At 44.4% G+C, this 17,227-nt stretch overlaps 1 protein-coding gene across 6 annotated transcripts in view; it reads left to right on the top strand.

The window, feature by feature from the left end:
• The window catches only part of RAPGEF4 (Rap guanine nucleotide exchange factor 4), a 317,781-nt gene that overhangs the window by 224,195 nt on the left and 76,359 nt on the right, over positions 1-17,227 (top strand). For 3 of the 6 annotated variants that reach the window (XM_030851867.3, XM_060302240.2, XM_060302239.2), the window contains 4 exons: positions 5,885-5,938; positions 6,249-6,355; positions 10,133-10,254; positions 11,847-12,030. In XM_030851867.3, coding sequence (XP_030707727.1) covers positions 5,885-5,938; positions 6,249-6,355; positions 10,133-10,254; positions 11,847-12,030 — 467 coding nt within the window. The remainder of the gene's footprint in view (positions 1-5,884; positions 5,939-6,248; positions 6,356-10,132; positions 10,255-11,846; positions 12,031-17,227) is intronic. The other 3 variants (XM_060302243.1, XM_060302241.2, XM_060302244.1) reach the window with 1 other exon arrangement.

Genomic DNA, 17,227 nt, shown 5'->3' with positions numbered 1-17,227 from the left:
GCACATTGCTCTGCACATAATACACCTTCATTATATGCTTGAATTGGATGTGGGCTTGGATGACGTTTTATTACGCTGGGTTGCCAGAGTTCTGCCGTGAGTTTTGTGTCCCAATCTACCTTGTTATTCTTGTCTCTTGGCTTAAAATGCTGTGCCTTGCAAAAGGCTTCTATGAGCAAATACTTAAGTAAAAAGAATTACCCCCTTTCAAAAGGGCCTGAATATGGTTTTTCACGAGGCCTATTACAGCGCCTTATACCTCATAATGATCTACTGGGGAGTTATTGTGCGTGTTGTAATAGAGACTAAACTCATTTTTCATCACCTGATTAGTATTTCTGAATTGGCTCTGGTGCCAAAAGGAATATTTTCCCTTACTGTTTCTCCTTTTCAGTAGTAATATAAGCATAATAAAAAGCAGTAGAATGCATCCCGTCTCCAGAAGCAAACAAGAACCAATTACGGTCACTCCTGAGGGAAGTCTTCAGGGGAGAAAGCCAAGAAAAGCAGAGAAAGCTGAACACCTCTGCCTTTATCTGTCCTCTCTGCCTAGCTTTTTAGGATCACATCTTCACAGCCCAATTTGGATTCTTTCATGCCCAGGTAGGGGGGAAGAATTTGTGTCCTCAACGCATGGTTGATGTGTTGAAAGGTATGACATGTAACCAGAGAGGGGGTCTGTTTCTTTTAGGGCTCATTTGTGATATGCGTTTTCTGGCTATAGATCAAGACATAGGGCAGCCCTAGGAACCAAGCCCAGGAAGCATTAATGAAGGCCCACTCTATGCTACGCACTGTCCACCTTCCTTAACCTGTAGCCCACCAGGAAGTGTGGCTGGGGAGATACGGAATAGGAGAGGCTGAGAGGGCTGGGGTTGAACATGGAGCAGCCCTGTGCCCACTCTGTGGTCACAGCAACCACCCTCTGTGGAGGGTCCTGGGCTGTTTGTCCTCTGAGCAGTATTTTGCCCTCCCTGTGCTCTGCTGTGCATCGCAAGGAAGCCGACCTCCGCAGGGCCTTGGTTTTGCCTTTAGGGTTGGTTTTCTTGCTTTGATCCATCTTCTCACCAATATCAGTCACCAAGCTCCTTCTTTCCCTCTTCTGTTTAATCATTTATAAAATGCAATTCTTTTCCTTATTCTCTGGTTTATGGTTGGAGAGGGATGGGATGCGGAAGGGTCTCCAGCTCCCCTCAGCGGTGGGAGGGTGGCAGCATCTCCAGCAGCGGCTGGACCTCTAGGACCAGGAGGCCCTCCGGGGTTCCAGCTCCCACCAGGACACCTGGCTCCGGCTCTGGCAATGCCTCCTCCTTCCTCTGTCCCCCCACCTGAGGGCTTCCTGCTTGGCTAGAATCCAGGTTACCTCCTCATCACCTCTTTGGCTTCTCAGCTCTTGCACCACCTGTAAAGCTAGTTTCCAGCATTAAATTCCCTCCATGGGAAATAGTGAGTGCTTTCCATTTTCCCGCTCGGACTTCAACTTCTGCCTACCTTTCTGGTATATTTGTCCCAGCCCTGGAAGGGCAGTCCCTCAATGCCAAAGGTTTTATTGTCACAAAGTTGCTTTTTTTTTTTTTTGCGGTACGCGGGCCTCTCACTGTTGTGGCCTCTCCCGTTGCGGAGCACAGGCTCTGGATGCGCAGGCTCAGCGGCCATGGCTCACGGGCCCAGCCGCTCCGCGGCATGTGGGATCCTCCCAGACCGGGGCACGAACCCGCGTCCCCTGCATCAGCAGGTGGACTCCCAACCACTGCGCCACCAGGGAAGCCCCAGAAAGTTGCTTTTTAAAAAGTTAATTCAGACCAAGCATGATGCATGGTGCTAACGTGTCATCTCCGTAGGATGTCATGAACATTTATTGCTGGAAACTCATAAGATCAACTCTGGTACCTGGTAACTGAGAAGGGCTTAGATGCATTTTTCTCAATGAACTTTAATTAAATGGATTGTTAACTCTTTCCACAGTGTGAGCCATGATATCTGTAGGAGAAAAGAGCAGGTGCGATGGGTCACTGTTCCTGCAGCGTAGACACTGGAATAAGACTGACCTGGATTCACTTCCCAGCTCTTCCAGCCATTAGCTGTGTGAGCTCAAGTCCCTGTGTGTTGCTGGCCTTAGTTTTCTCCATAAAATATGAGAGTAATAATAAAATAAGGTAACACATGTAAAAGGCCTGACACAGGAAGTCCTTGGTCTTGCTTTTAGGGCTGATTTTCTTGTTTGGATTCTCACTAATCACCCCATCCTGCTTCTTTCCCTCTCCTATTGAGGGAATGAAATTTATAAAATGAAATTCCTCTCCTCATTTCACTAAAGCTCAGCTAAAGTGAAATTCTCAAAGATAAAAACTTTACTTGAAAGCCAAGGGAAACCAAAAAGGAAATAAATAAGCAGATACAAAAGCAATAAAGTCATACTCCCTATGGAAGGGGCCCCTGAACAGGCATTGGCAGTGACTTTGTGTCCCAGGGACCCGGCCTACCTGTCACAGCCCTCTGCCTCACAGCGCATGGCTTCTAGGCACCAACGTAGCTCTTACATCATAGAAGCTTGCCTAACTGAATAGGGATGGAGTCCCTTTCAAAGACAAGTGTTAATTCCCCTCCCCCCCAAGTAAAACTTTCCCTGCTTTCACCCTGTGTGTGTTCCTTGGAGGTTTTATTTAAATAAAGGGACTGTCCCCATCTCAAAGCATCTATTCATTATATTGCCTCCAAACCTAAAATCTCTGAGCCAGGGAAGGTTCTGAGAATGCTGCCTTTCAACAGATTAAACAGCCTCTTGGTCCTGGGATTATCTCGCTAAAAGGCAACCTGTGTACGTTTTGCTCCTTTAGAAGTTGTAAATCAAAGGAACTGGTTGAAGTCTGATGCTTCCCCTGCTTTGGTAATAGTTTCCTTTCAGGGCTCCAAGGAAGCAAAAAGGGAACTGTCCAACCAAATTGACTACCTAGGGACCACTTGTTAGCATTTTGCTTAAATATAGTCATTTTTGTAGAAACAAATAAACAGATGCAATCTTCAAATAATGTTTCATCGCGCCTACCAAAGAGTAAACATTCATCAGTTATCCTCAAGCACGGGCATCTTCTTGACCTCTGGCTCAGCCAGCCTCTCAAAGACTACTGCAAAGGGAAACAGATGTGTTTTTTTCCATAGGAAAGAAAAGGTTACCTCAGAAGCTTATCCTACATTCATCTGCTCTAGACCACATATACCTACACTTCCTTCTTCTAAGACAGGAAGAAGAAATGGGTTTCTGCTGTTATTTTCAAGAATAGCCAGAGGCTTCTACAATTTGGATGCATAACCAGGCACAGTCCTAGACTTACAAACCAACCTGCGTGACGTAAAGAGACAAGGTGCATGAGTACTGGGAACTCACGACCTGGAAATAATCAACTGTTTTGACTGCACACATTTCCAGCGCCCTGGTGCATGCTGGCCTCCCCCCTTTTGAACATGATTCCAGGTGATTTGGCATCACGGAATTCTCTGTCTTTTTTGAGGAGGTGGTACAGGGAGTCTGTGAGCTCATGGTCCCTTTCCCATGAAAGGTCTGCCATAAGAGAGCGTGGGCTACTTCAGGACAGAGTCGGTCTCTGTTTAAAGCTGCTATTGAATTTGACCAGATTGACATTCCTTGGTCTATGCTAGTTGTAAACAGAATGCTGCTCAAATATTATAATATTGCTTGACATTTGCGCTCTAGTGATTTCGAGAGGAAGAAAAGGTCTAGATGCCAGCAAGGTGATGACAATGTTTCAGTTCAGTGCGATTTCATTCTAAATCTGTGTCTCATCTATGCTGTTCTTAAAACTTAGGATTCTTTTCCCTTTTTTCCTTAATTCTATTATAATATTAAAAGCAGAAACCCACCTGAAACTTATTGTTAATAAAAAGGAAGGCATAGGGCTTCCCTGGTGGCGCAGTGGTTGAGAGTCCGCCTGACGATGCAGGGGACACGGGTTCGTGCCCCGGTCTGGGAAGATCCCACATGCCGCCGAGAGGCTGGGCCCGTGAGCCATGGCCGCTGAGCCTGCGCGTCCAGAGCCTGTGCTCCGCAACGGGAGAGGCCACGACAGTGAGAGGCCCACATACTGAAAAAAAAAAAAAAAAAAAGAAGGCATATGTTTATACATGTATATTCATATTTAGGTACCTAAAGTATTTAAAATTAATATTGACTTTTCATTTTCCCTATTGATTATATATTAAGACAAAGGAAAAACCTACCAATTTATTTTCAATGCAATGGCTTCTATTTGCAAAAAGTATGGGTTTTTAGTATAAAGTATAGTAATCTCTGTGTTAGTTTTCTGTGACTGCTGTAACCAATTGTGTAAGCCACAAGCTTAAAGAAACACAAATGAATAACCTTACAGTGCTGTAGTTTAGAAGTCTGAAGTTGGTCTCACTGGGCTATAATCAAGGTATCAGCAGGCCCGTTCCTTCTGAAGGCTCCAGGGGGAAATCATGTATCGTTCCGCCTTTTCCATCTTCCAGAGGCTGCCCTCACTCCTTGGCTCTTGGCTTCCTCCACCATCAAAGCCAGCAAAATCGGACTGAGTCCTACTCCCACTGTTAGCTCTCTGGTTCCAACTCTTCTGCCTCCCTCTTCCGTCTTTTAAGGACCCTACAATTACAGTTACATTGGAGCCACCTAGAAACATCAGAATAATCTGCTTATTTTGATCCTTAACTAAATCACATCTGCAGAGTCCCTTTTACCATGTAATCTAACATATTCATAGCTTCTGGGGATAAGGACATGGACATCTTTGGGGGCCATTATTCTGCCCACCGCAGTCTAACAGGTAAATGTACTACTTACCTTCTGGAAGTGGCATAAACAGCGTTGTGTTGATGGTTCTATCCCCACCTTTGACAGAATGTATCTTTGCCATTACCAGATATTTCAGAAAAATAGAGTGAAGGGGTTTCAGTAGGACTAGGGGCCTCAGCTGTGTAGCTGTGTAGCAAGTCATTTCCCTGGGATTCCAATTCAGCACCTTCATCTGAGGAATGTGGATAGCGCTAGGGGCTTTATCTAGATCCTAGAGCTGTTCTGATAGTCGCAGAATCCTGAAAACTTTGTATACCACTTTGCAGATGAGAGAGATGGTACACTAGCTGCCCCGGTGCGTTCCAGGAACTTGAGTATGTAAAACCACAAAGAAGCATCATTTAAAAATTAAAACTGCGGGCTTTCCTGGTGGCGCAGTGGTTGAGAGTCCGCCTGCCGATGCAGGGGACACGGGTTCGTGCCCCGGTCTGGGAAGATCCCACATGCCGCGGAGCGGCTGGGCCCGTGAGCCATGGCCGCTGAGCCTGCGCGTCCAGAGCCTGTGCTCCGCAACAGGAGAGGCCACGACAGTGAGAGGCCCGCGTACCGCCAAAAAAAAAAAAAAAATTAAAACTTTCTAACAATACAAATTGCAGGAAGAGAATCTTAACTACATGAGAGAGGATGAAGTCGCTCATTTCCATTCTAAATCAGTCCTTTATCCCTATCCCCTGAGATAGGTCATTTTAATCTGTATTCACGTTTATCTTTTGTTTTGTCCTCTGCCCTGATGTTTGTTATGCTGTGGGTAGGTATTGATTCCCTTCTCATTAAGCCTGCAAACATCTAATCATTCCTATCTGTTTGGTTGTTTTCATTTTTAATAATTTACGTTTAAATTTTGGCAAATCGAATGGTCTTAATTTTGCCCTTTGAATGCCTGTGCATTCAAGTTCTTTAGGCAGATTTTCTCTCTTGCTTTTTTAATCCTATTTTGAGTTTTATAAAAATGGATGTTTCTTGTTATTCCCTGACCCATAATTTTCTTCAGTGAGCTTTTTGTTTAATTTTCTTTTGCTTTAACATTTTATTTTTCAGACACCTCTCATTGAACCTCACGTTCCTCTTCGTCCTGCTAACACCATTACCAAGGTAATGGGATGTAGGTGGGTTGATGAGCCAGCAGAGCTAGCTTCTTAAGTAACCACTGGAAGTGGTCCATATGTCAGAGCATCACATCAAGAAACTGTGGATACAGTTTCTAGAAACAGTATATATCGGTGTGTCTCAGTTTTCAGTGTAAAACAGTGACATGTCACACGAGTGAACAATGCAAATGTACAAGTGGATTGTATTTTTCAAGTAAAAGTCAGATTGGAAAGTGATTTAGTGATGCATCTGGTTTGTTTTCCATTTTTAACTCTCCTTTCTCTTCCCCTCCTCCCATCTGATTAAAATTCAGGTTCCTTCAGAGAAGATCCTCAGGGCTGGAAAAATATTACGAAATGCCATTCTCTCTCGAGCACCTCACATGATAAGAGATAGAAAATACCACCTAAAGACATACAGGTATGTGCAATAATTCTAAAGGCTATGGCCCCCTCAGATTAGTGATTAGTGAAGTTAGAACAAACTTGTGTTTCCCTGTTTTCCATCCATGGGCAGCATGTTTTATAATCCTCCAGGTTCTGGAAGTTAAGCTTGTCTTGGATCCCCACTTAACTCTAATTAGCCCTCATATTCCCAGGAGTTACTCCTAAACTAATTTGCTTAGACATTGCTTTAACTGTGATGAACATAGAAAACTTTTGTAATTCTGTTTGCTGAAGTGTATTTTAGGAAAACTACTAGATTTAGATGAGATTCAACTAACATCTACTAAGTGTTCATTTGTACTTGAAGCCCTGTACCAGGCCACTTTATATATATATATATTATCTCATTTCATCCTCATCACAACCTGCGAGGTAGGTGTGTGGCCATTTTTCAGATGATAAAACTGAGGCTCAGAAGAGATTAAATAGTTTTCCTTGACCAAGTCACAAATCTAGTGAATGGCAGTGCCAGGATTTAAACCAAGGTTGGTTTATTTGCAAGTTTCATTCATTCATTCTGTCATTCATTCATTCCACACATTTATTAAGTACCTACTGGGCACCAGGCATTATTCTGTTCCAAACCCTAAGGGTACAGGAGTGAACGAAATATAAAATGCCCTTTACATAATTTACTTTCTAATGTAGGATTCCATTCTAGTATGCATATAATAAGATATGCAACTCTGTTTCACCTCTGTAATCATATAGAATAAAGACCCATTCTAGCTGCCACTGGAGTTAAGAAATGATAAAGACAGGGGCTGTATGATTTAGTCGACCTTCTGGAATGACTGAACCATGGTGGGTAAATGAAGGATTCATGTCTAATCTTTAACTTTTGATTTTATCAACTCAGCAGCGGTTTAGGAACTAGAACGTCCTGTCTATGGCACAAAAGCCTTCACTCCCTCTCCCTGCGCCCACGGTTCAGACTCACAGCCCTCTTTCAGCAATCAGTCGGACTCTCTCATGTAGCCTTGTTTAGACATGACCTCAGAACCCATCAGACTTAGCATGAGTCAAAACCCATTTGACTCACGTGAACCAAATTCATAAGACACAGTGAAAAGCTAGAATACAAATTTTAAAGTTACCACAAAGGATACATATATATATCTTTCTAGTGACCGTCAACCATGATAGTACCTGTAAAATTATACCTGGTTTACCCTAGAGCAAACCTTCCAGTATATGTACCTCAAATCCAGTCTCTTTCCCAAGGACAGAGATGGAAACACGTTGCAAATGCTTTCTCTTTGGATCACTTTTTCGGTTTGTCATGAATATGCTTATAAGACCAAAACTGGCAGCTTGTTACATTTAGATTGGCCTCTTCTTGATAGAATTCTGGAAATGAGATGGGATTTGAGAAACACTTTAATCGGTAGCGTGCTCCTCTTAGGGCATGTTCCCTCTCTTAAGACCGATTGCTCCCCTTGCCCTTTTAATGGGGATATTTACCAGCTACCATTTTGGTTGATTACATTTGGAAGCCTTTTCCTTCAACTCTGGAAGTTCATTCTTTTTTTGGCATCTGTAGTTCCTACACACTGTTACAGTTTTGAGGGAAGTAAAGGTTAAACTCATGTGTCCATGTCCTCAGAGTTCAAACTCTTTAACTCATTAAGTAGGTCTCAAACATCTCATACAGCTAAAGGACCTTTTTCTTTTTACATTTATATTCCCTTAGTTTAAGAGGTGATTATGCTTTCCCAAGTGTTGACTTGCATTAGGGAAATTCCATTAAAGATGTCATCTTTGGTGACAAATAACGGGAGCTAGAAGTCAGAAACCATAATCTCTTTCTTGCACCATAGTCCTAAGATTTTAACCCCCTGAAATATAGGTGTTACGTCTATTCCACACCCTATGACACAAATTAATGATCTGTTGATAATGACCCGTGGACGCAACCGGAAGCCAGAGGCATGATTTCTTTTTCCTGCAGGACATTTTGAGTGCCTGGTCCCAGATCTTGTTTCCAGTCCCATCCTCTCCCTCCCTCCTGTTTTCACCTGCCGCCACTTCTACCATTACTGCAGTGCAAAGGGATTGAAGTCTCCGCAGATGCAGCCTCACCCCCGGTGATCACCACACTAGAGATCAGCTGTCGATTTTAAAATAGCTAAAGATCATTAATAGAGAGGAAACCCGGTGATTCCACCAGCCACAAGTGGCACAGCTGTGTGTCTTTGTTCTGTGTTCTGACTGCAAGACTCTCACACCCTGTCCCAGGGCCGAGAGGCTCTGGGATCATCTCAACACCATATGCTCTTTTTAGTAAAAGTAATCATTGAATTAAAAGCCACATGAAATCGATTTTTTTATACTTTTACATGACTTTTCCCATTAATAAATTCTCAAATTAGATGAGGAACATGACACATCATACGTTTGGTTCACAATGAATAGTAACTAGGTGCCTCTTTGCCTATTGAAGCTCTAAAGTGTAGGTATGGACTGTAATCAGAGCAGTCCTAGAAATCTAACAGCTTTCTCAGGACATCCTCCTTGTGGTGTAGTCTTGGGTCAGACCCGAATCAGGACATCCCAGGAGTTCTGATAGATTTCAGAGTTCCTGGAGTCTTAGAACTGGACATGGCCTTTGAAGCCATCTTTTCCTCCTCTTTTCTTTTACACATGAAAAAACTGAGAACCAGAGATTTGAAACGATATGGCCAGAGTCACACAGCTAATAAGTAGTAGACCTGGTGCTGGATCTCATGACTTCTCCCAGGCTAGGCTCTTCCTAAAGTGCACCAGCACTGGGAATCTCCTCCAGTTCCCACTAGAGAGGAGCTCCCTGGGCTGGAACCAGCCTTAGTGCCCCAGAGATGGTGGCATCCTCAGCACAGGAGGGGAGGTCACCAGTGACTCAGACCCAGCTGCAGGCAGCCAGCTGCTCTGAAACTCCCTGCTTATTCCCGTCCCTTGGGATTCCTCCCCCGGACTTCAAGATCCCATTTCCTCCATTGAACAGTCATGCCACGAGCACCCCGCTCCCCACTGAAGGTTTCCTAATACGTGTGTATAGTTATATGTTTCCTAACTAACACACGTAGTTTGCCCATCCTGACCAGCTTACCACAGAGGGTCATCATAGGGATGAACGCGTGCCTGTACAGAAAGGATCTGGAGCTCTTCAGATGACAGGCTCTGTCGAAGTGCAGATGCTCATTGCATCACACTTTTTTCAGAGATTTGCATCGCTAATTGCTTGTTTCTCCCAGCACCCCTCTGAGGAAGCTCAGTAGTATTACTTGAAAACAGAAAGTGCTATATAATTTTGCATTTACACATAGCCTTTCACGGAGCACCTCCTAGGGCCTCACAAACCTTAACTCACTCCTCAAAAGGCTCCAGTGAAGGAAGTCAGAATTATGCTTTGCCTTCATTTTACACTGAGATTTTTCTGGGACCGGCTCAAGAGTTTCTGGCCCTGGGATTCTCTTGCCAGGTCACGCTCCCCGTCTAGCTGCCCTTTAGTCTCCCCTGGGGCTGCTGCCTGTAATGCTCTTTCGTTTAGCCAGCCTTGCCTAGAAGGTTCTCTCGTGAGTTGAGTGGTTTTATTGGTTTGTACAAAAGTTTGAGAACCTGAGGCCACATCACGCAGTGCTTTGTTTGCCATGAGACCTCTTAGGGTGGAAGAGCGTGGAGCCCTGTGGGAGGGTCTCCTCTCAGAAGCCATCTCCCGTCCTTCATCTGCAAGGGGGTGACTTCCCCTCCTTTGTGTCCTCCCGCTCCTTAGACAATGCTGCGTGGGGACCGAGCTGGTGGACTGGATGCTGCAGCAGACTCCGTGTGTTCACTCCCGAATTCAAGCTGTTGGCATGTGGCAAGTCCTGGTAGAAGACGGTGTTCTCAACCACGGTAAGATGAGCCACGGTCCCTGGAAAACCCTCAAGAAATGCTAGGAAGTGCACTTCCCTAGGTAGGTTGTGGCTGAACTCCCACATGGGCCAGAAAGAATTATGATCCCTTTAGGGACCCGCAGAGCTAGCATCTTCATTCAGCAGTACAAATGCAGCAAGTGGATGCCGTTGATTGCAGTGTTCCACCATTGTACCTTCCTAACTTGGGAGAGCGGATGAAGGGAAAATGAAATTGAAAGCCGAGTGCGTCAGTTCCAATTATGTTTATTAGTTTGTATTCACGGTTCATCAATAGCATGGTTATACTCTGAGCATTGCATAGCAGTCCTGATGCAGGGGCCGACGGAAGAGCAACAGAGCATGTGGCCGGGCTGATAATATGAAAGAGAGTACTGAATTCAGAAGCTGAGTTTTCTGGGAGAGCCAGTTTTTTTGTACCCACACGTAGTAGCAGGAGTGTGCTCTGTGGCGTAGCCCCTGATAGCCACAGGGGCTCTCACTGAGCAGAGTAGCTATTCAGGACTGGAGTGGAACTGTGATTGAACTCCTCATGCCATTTGTTTAAAGATCACTTTTCCAAACTGACAAACTATTAAAATCATTAATTTTTAAATACCTGGGAATCTAATGATGCTCTTGCCAGTGTTTTCACAGACTTTACTGTGTATACAAATCATCTGGAACTCTTGTTAAAATGCGGATTCTGATTCAGCAGGGCTGGGATGGGTCCAGAGAGTCTGCATTTCCAAAAGCTCCCAGACGACGCTGATGCTGCAGTTCCAGGGATCATATTTTGAGCAGCAAGGATCCTCCCACTCCTCCTTATCTTTGGATAGGGTTGATGCTCCCTCCTGAAAAGGGGCTTAAGAGCTTTAAGACACAGAGATGAGGGATTCTAAGCCAAGTTTATGACTTTGTCCTACTGAGATCTAAATCTTCTTGTTTAAAGGGAATAAGAGAGAAAAAAAAAAAAAAACTCTTTAAAACTTGAACTGGAAGGAAATTACCATAATATCCTAGGGGTATATGACCTAGATGTTTGGTATATGACCTAGATGCTTGGTCTTGTCAGCTTTGTTCAGACAATTTAATTTTTTAACTGCAGACAGACGTGTTTATAAGCAGTACACATAGAAAGAAAAACATCAATTCTGATCCTGACGAAGTCGGGTTTTCTGTTTTTTGCTAAGTCTGTACTTTGAAACAAACAAACAAACATTATAGAGCATGATCTGGTAGTTGGTTATTTTCCTGTTTAGGACGGATATCCCACATGCTAGAAAATGTCACCAAGGCAATTCTTGCTGGTCAGAGTGCTCATCTCAGGAAAGCTGGCAGGTTCTCATACGAGAGTCCCAGGGCAGCTCAGGAGATGGGCGGGTCAGAGAGGGCTGTGAGGTGCATGACTGCAGCCCAGAGGTCGCATCCTACAGCTGCACCCGCCTGGGTGAGGCCGAGGGAGACGGGTGAGGAGTCTCACCACTTTGCTGCCACTTGGCTCTCTTGCCCGACACCGTCCATCCGTTTTTGGTAAACGGGCCCGTGAGGCAGAGGTGCAGCAGCTAACGCTTGCCTCCGTGTTTCCCCTAGTGGACCAGGAGCATCATTTCCAAGATAAATATTTATTTTATCGATTTCTGGATGATGAGCATGAGGATGCCCCTTTGCCTACAGAGGAGGAGAAAAAGGAGTGTGACGAGGAGCTGCAAGACACCATGCTGCTGCTGTCGCAGATGGGCCCCGACGCCCACATGAGGATGATCCTCCGCAAACCGTGAGTGAGACCGTGCGGCTCCCCCTGCTGGTCACCCGTGCAAAGGTGCACACCTGGGCGGAGGAAAGCAAGGCTGACTTCAAAAGACGTGGCCGGGCTTCCCTGGCGTCGCAGTGGTTGAGAGTCCGCCTGCCGATGCAGGAGACGTGGGTTCATGCCCCCGTCTGGGAAGAGCCCACATGCCGCGGAGCGGCTGGGCCCGTGAGCCATGGCCGCTGAGCCTGCATGTCTGGAGTCTGTGCTCTGCAACGGGAGAGGCCACAGCAGTGAGAGGCCCACGTACCACACAAAAAAAGATGTGGCCTTCCTTCCCCCAGGGCCAAAGGAGAGATGCTGAAGGAGTGACAGATATGTCTGCCTCTTGTGTTTGAGCCAGATAGTTCCACTTCCCTGTTGCATGAGTTAAAGCTAGAGAGATTTCTCTCAGTTGGCTCGGGGTGTCAAAACTGGGTACACGTATTAAATGACCTTTGTCCATGAAAAACAAACTGCTCTGCTTCTGTGCCAGACTGTGGAAGCCCCTTTCTTCCTGATGCAATAGGACAGAGGTCGTCAGAACCATTAGACCTCATACCTGTGCTTGTATGCCTCCTTTCATTCATTCAGCACATACTTTCACCCCATGCGGAGGCTTCTGCTCCTTAGCTTAAAGACACATTCTTTTTTTATTTTTTTTTAATTGAAGTATAGTTGATTTACAATATTGTGTTAGTTCCTGGTGTACAACGAAGTCATTCAGTTTTATATTTTTTTCAGATTATTTTCCACTGTAGGTTATTGTGAGATATTGAATATAGTTCCCTGTGCTCTACAGTAAATCCTTGTTGTTTATCTGTTCTATGTATAGTAGTTTGTATCTATTAATCCCATAGTCCTAATTTATCCTCCCCCCTCCCTTTCCCCTTTGGTAACCATAAGTTTGTTTTCTATGTCTGTGAGACTTTCTGTTTTATATATAGATTCATTTGTATTACTTTTTAGATTCCACATATAAATGATACCATATAATATTTGTCTTTCTCTGAGTTACTTCACTTAGTATGATATACTCTAGGTCCATCCATGTTGCGGCAAATGGCATTATTTCATTCTTTTTTATACCTAAGTGATATTCCATTGTGTGTGTGTGTGTATATATATATATTTATACCACATCTTCTTTATCCATTTATCTGTTGATGGACATTTAGGTTGTTTCCATGTCTTGGCTATTGGGAATAGCGCTGCTATGAACACAGGGCTGGATGTATCTTTTCGAATTAGAGTTTTTATCTTAAGGGCGCATTCTTAAGAGAGCACCACTGCTCCATTAAACTCTTCAAGGCCTCCAATCAGCCAGTGAGGTGTTCCCTCCCTTCCAGCTCAGTGGAAACCCACCTGACCACCAGCTAAAGTTGAGGACTCCGATGAGTTTTATCTGATCAATCCAGAAAGAGTATATTGAGCCCCTCATCTGTTCAGAGCACTCAGCTAATTGCCACAGGGCATATGAAGAAGGGTATATGCCTCAGTCCCAACCTCAGGGAGACCTTTTCAATGAGGGGTGACTTGGCCCCTGGATCTGAAACCACTGCACACAGAGCTTATGTTTTTCTGCTGGAAACGAAATCCCTCTCCACCCGGCAACCGGTGCGCGCCAGCTGTGGGTGTCGACCCCGAGTCACTGGCTTGGCCGACCTCCATTCGTCAGCGGGGCTCGACAAGAGCCTTATACTTTGCCCGTCTCGCGTGTCCCCTGGGCGCTTCCAAGAGCGAGGTGTCCCTCAGACCAGCTTCCCGGCGTGGGCCCCGCACACCAACTCACAGCAGCCTCTCACCGCACCCTCCTTCCCTTTCCCCAGGATTCCCCCCTTTCCCTTGCCCTTACTCCATGCTGCAAAAAGGCTCTTCAGCATAGCTCATTTTTCGGTCACACCGTGACCCCTTTGTCACAACTTCCTCTCGGGTCTCAATGTCCTGTGCCGTGTGTTTCAGAGGCCTTCCCTCCACCCAGTTAGCGTCGTCATCCTTAACTCCAGAGCCATGGTTTTTAGCTCCTTTAACCTCAAAACGCTTTCTTCAAACAAAACTGTTGCTGGAAAATCCAAAATATCAAACAGAAAACCCAGAGCTTCACTGACCTTCATGCGTCGTAGTCAAGAAAACTGCCCAGGAATTTATGTTTTCTCTGCCCTGAAGGACCACAGGGGTTGGGGGGCGACGGGAGAATCCCCAGGCCTTGGGGAACTCCGATGAAGGCCCCCACTCTAAACCGTGTCCTCCTTCCTGTCAGACTGCTTCCCCTCTCTCTTCCCCACACCCCCGTGTCTTATTGTCCTTCGTTTACCTCATCATTTGCTGGCTTCATCCCTTCTTGCTCTTCTTGCTGCCATCTTCATTCAAGCCCACATCACACAGTGGTTCTGAATCAGATGGGGACAGCCCCTAGGGGCATCAGGAAATGTGGGATGCTGAACACACACCAGTACCTAGAACCCTCCAAAACAAGCTGCCCTGAAAAGAATGCCCCTGTTGAGAAACATTATTGGAAACTGCGAGTTTCTTAAAGGCAAAGACATAGCTCATTTTACTTCATTCATTCATTCATTTAGTCATTTAACCAATATTTATTGAACGTCTATTTTGTCCTAGATACTATGTTAGTTGCAAAGGCTGCAGCATTGAACTAGAGGGTTGCACCTCCTTCCTGGAGCTTTCTGTCTGGGACAGAAGACAGACCGTAAACAACTAGTTATGCAAGTAATCATTTAATCACCACTGCACCACATGCTACAAAGGAAAATGTAGTGTATGTTGATAGAATGTAATATGGAGAGGGAAATTGAACTTGTTGTGGAAATTAGAAAAGGCCGTATCCCTAGCTCTGTGCATTACACCAAGCTGACCGTCAGTAAACCTTTGCTTAGTGAATGAATGAATAAATGAACATTTAGCCCCAGCTCTGATGTTCCCTCAGCTCTCCCTTGCTTCAAGGGAGACAGAAATGCCATTCAATTCACAAATATTTTTGAGCATCTACCAAAGATGTTTTTAAAAAGCAGCAAAATGGTTCATGCCTTTGGAGAGTTTCTAATCCAATGGGATAGGCACTCCCAAATTAGATTCAGATGCAACAAACATATATTGAGTGCTGGTTGTGTGCAAAGCACCACGCAAGGGATGTTTGTGCTAATTGTTTGATTCACCCTCCCAAGAGCCTAAGAGCTGGGTTCATGAGTTACCCTTAGAAATAGGAGCCTGTACTTGTGCTTCTCTTTTCTTCCATACAGCATTGAATCGCATGATCCTTGGCAGCCCAAAGATTCTTCAGAGAAAATTACATTCCAAAGTTTGGACTTTTTTAACCTATCACTGGCCGCTAAAGTACAGGTTTCACCCGTATCCCAAGGTACATCATTTTGGGCGCCCTTGGGATCTTCCCATCTTTTCAGGTTTTATGAAACCTCAAATGTTGGAACTGGGCTGGTAGTTCTTTTGACTTGGTACTCTTAGATTTCCTTTCTATTGGAATGACAGCCCCTAAGAAATGGAAAAGTGAAAAAGAAGGAATCTAATTCTATGAGACAGACTTTCAAACTATACACACACACACACACACAAAAAAAACAAACAACACCATTTTTTTGATCTGATAATAACCTTTGGAGCTTCTACTTTACTTAAGTGGAAAGAAAATAAGCTGAGATTATCAGGAATTGATGGTATCACTGCTGTCCTTGAAGAGAGCAGCTGAGCACTTTGCTCCTGGGAACTTGAGGGCATGTTCACAGGTTCTGTAAATGTTGACTTTTTACTGCCCAAACTGCCAAGTCATTAAGAAATATGGAGGCGTGAGATGCATTGGTTCCATATTGACCGGGGCGAGACCCCCCAGTATAGTAACTCAGCACAGCTGCATTTTATAATAGTCACCACTCCCAGAGAGGTTGCAGAACTCTGATAATTACTGAGAAAGAAATAACACAATATTCTTTGATGAGAAGATTACTTTGGGAATTTGATTGTATAATGAAGATGTTGCTTTGAAAGGTACTTCCTATTGTTCTCAATCTGAGACTCACTAGCAAAAAAAAAACGTGTCACTTGTTTTGACAGGCTACTTAGAAAAATTCTCTGTTTATTACATTAACTGCAGCATTTTAACTGTCAGACTATGAAAGAATGTTCTGTAGTTTAAAAAACAGAATAGAGCTTCAGGGGAAATTTTTTGGCACACTCTTGTTGCTATTGGTATTGAAAAAAAACATACATTCGGAATGCGAAATTAGCTTTTTATGTGGTGGCAGGCAGAGTGACTCACAATGCCCATCCCGGTTTTACAGGTGCAGACCTGGATGGCATTTGGGGGCAAGTGCTATAGAACAGTGGCAGTTTGATGGTGCTGTTGTTGCGGCTTCCAGACAGGGCCATCAGACCTAAAATGAGCTCTTGGAGCTTATTGTTTTGATTTTGCTTTGTTTAAAAGTCTAAAAACAAGAGGTTACCCTACAGCAAATAGATACAGTGGAGACCCTTACCAGCAGAGACATGGACTCTGGCTACCTTTGAGCAGGTACTTTGGAGAGGGGCCATGGGCAAAGAGATGTGGAATGAGCAGGTAAGCAGGATGTTATGAACTTGAGGCCAGCTGGATAAAAAGAGACTTCAAGGAGACAAAGAAGGCCCTTGCCATACAAGCCTCCCAACTTCTCCTTCCAAGCAAAGTGAGACCTAGTGCTGCACTGTTTAGAATGATCTATCAGAAACCAGCCTAAAGGCGGGAGGGAAATGAAGAAGATGCCATTTCCCAAATCTAATTCTAGGTCTGTCTGCAATTTTGAAATTCCCTAAAAGCCTAGAAGCTTAAGACAGTTGGGCCTGAGCAGAAGGGGGGAAAAAAATGAAATTAAAAAAATATATATATATAAACACATAAGAGAATTGTTGGTAGGTTATGGAGTCTTCCAAATGGGTCAGAAACTCATAAGCTTGAGTTCATTTATTTCATGTGATCAAGTAATATTTTCTAACATATCCTATGGGGCATAAGATTGAAAGGAAACAATTTAAGATAATCAAGTGATATGAGAAAATACCAGAAGGGGGAAGGAGGGTTGTTTATCAGTCAATTGGCTACATTAAGACAGCCTCCACCCTCTGTTCCACACACTTGCTCTAGAGGGCACTTGAGAGGCTGTGTGTTTTCGTTAGCAGAGCC

The sequence above is a fragment of the Globicephala melas genome, chromosome 7 (assembly GCF_963455315.2).
Source record: "Globicephala melas chromosome 7, mGloMel1.2, whole genome shotgun sequence".
NCBI classification, from domain to species: Eukaryota; Metazoa; Chordata; class Mammalia; order Artiodactyla; family Delphinidae; genus Globicephala; species Globicephala melas.
This window is presented reverse-complemented; position numbering and strand designations above follow the sequence as displayed.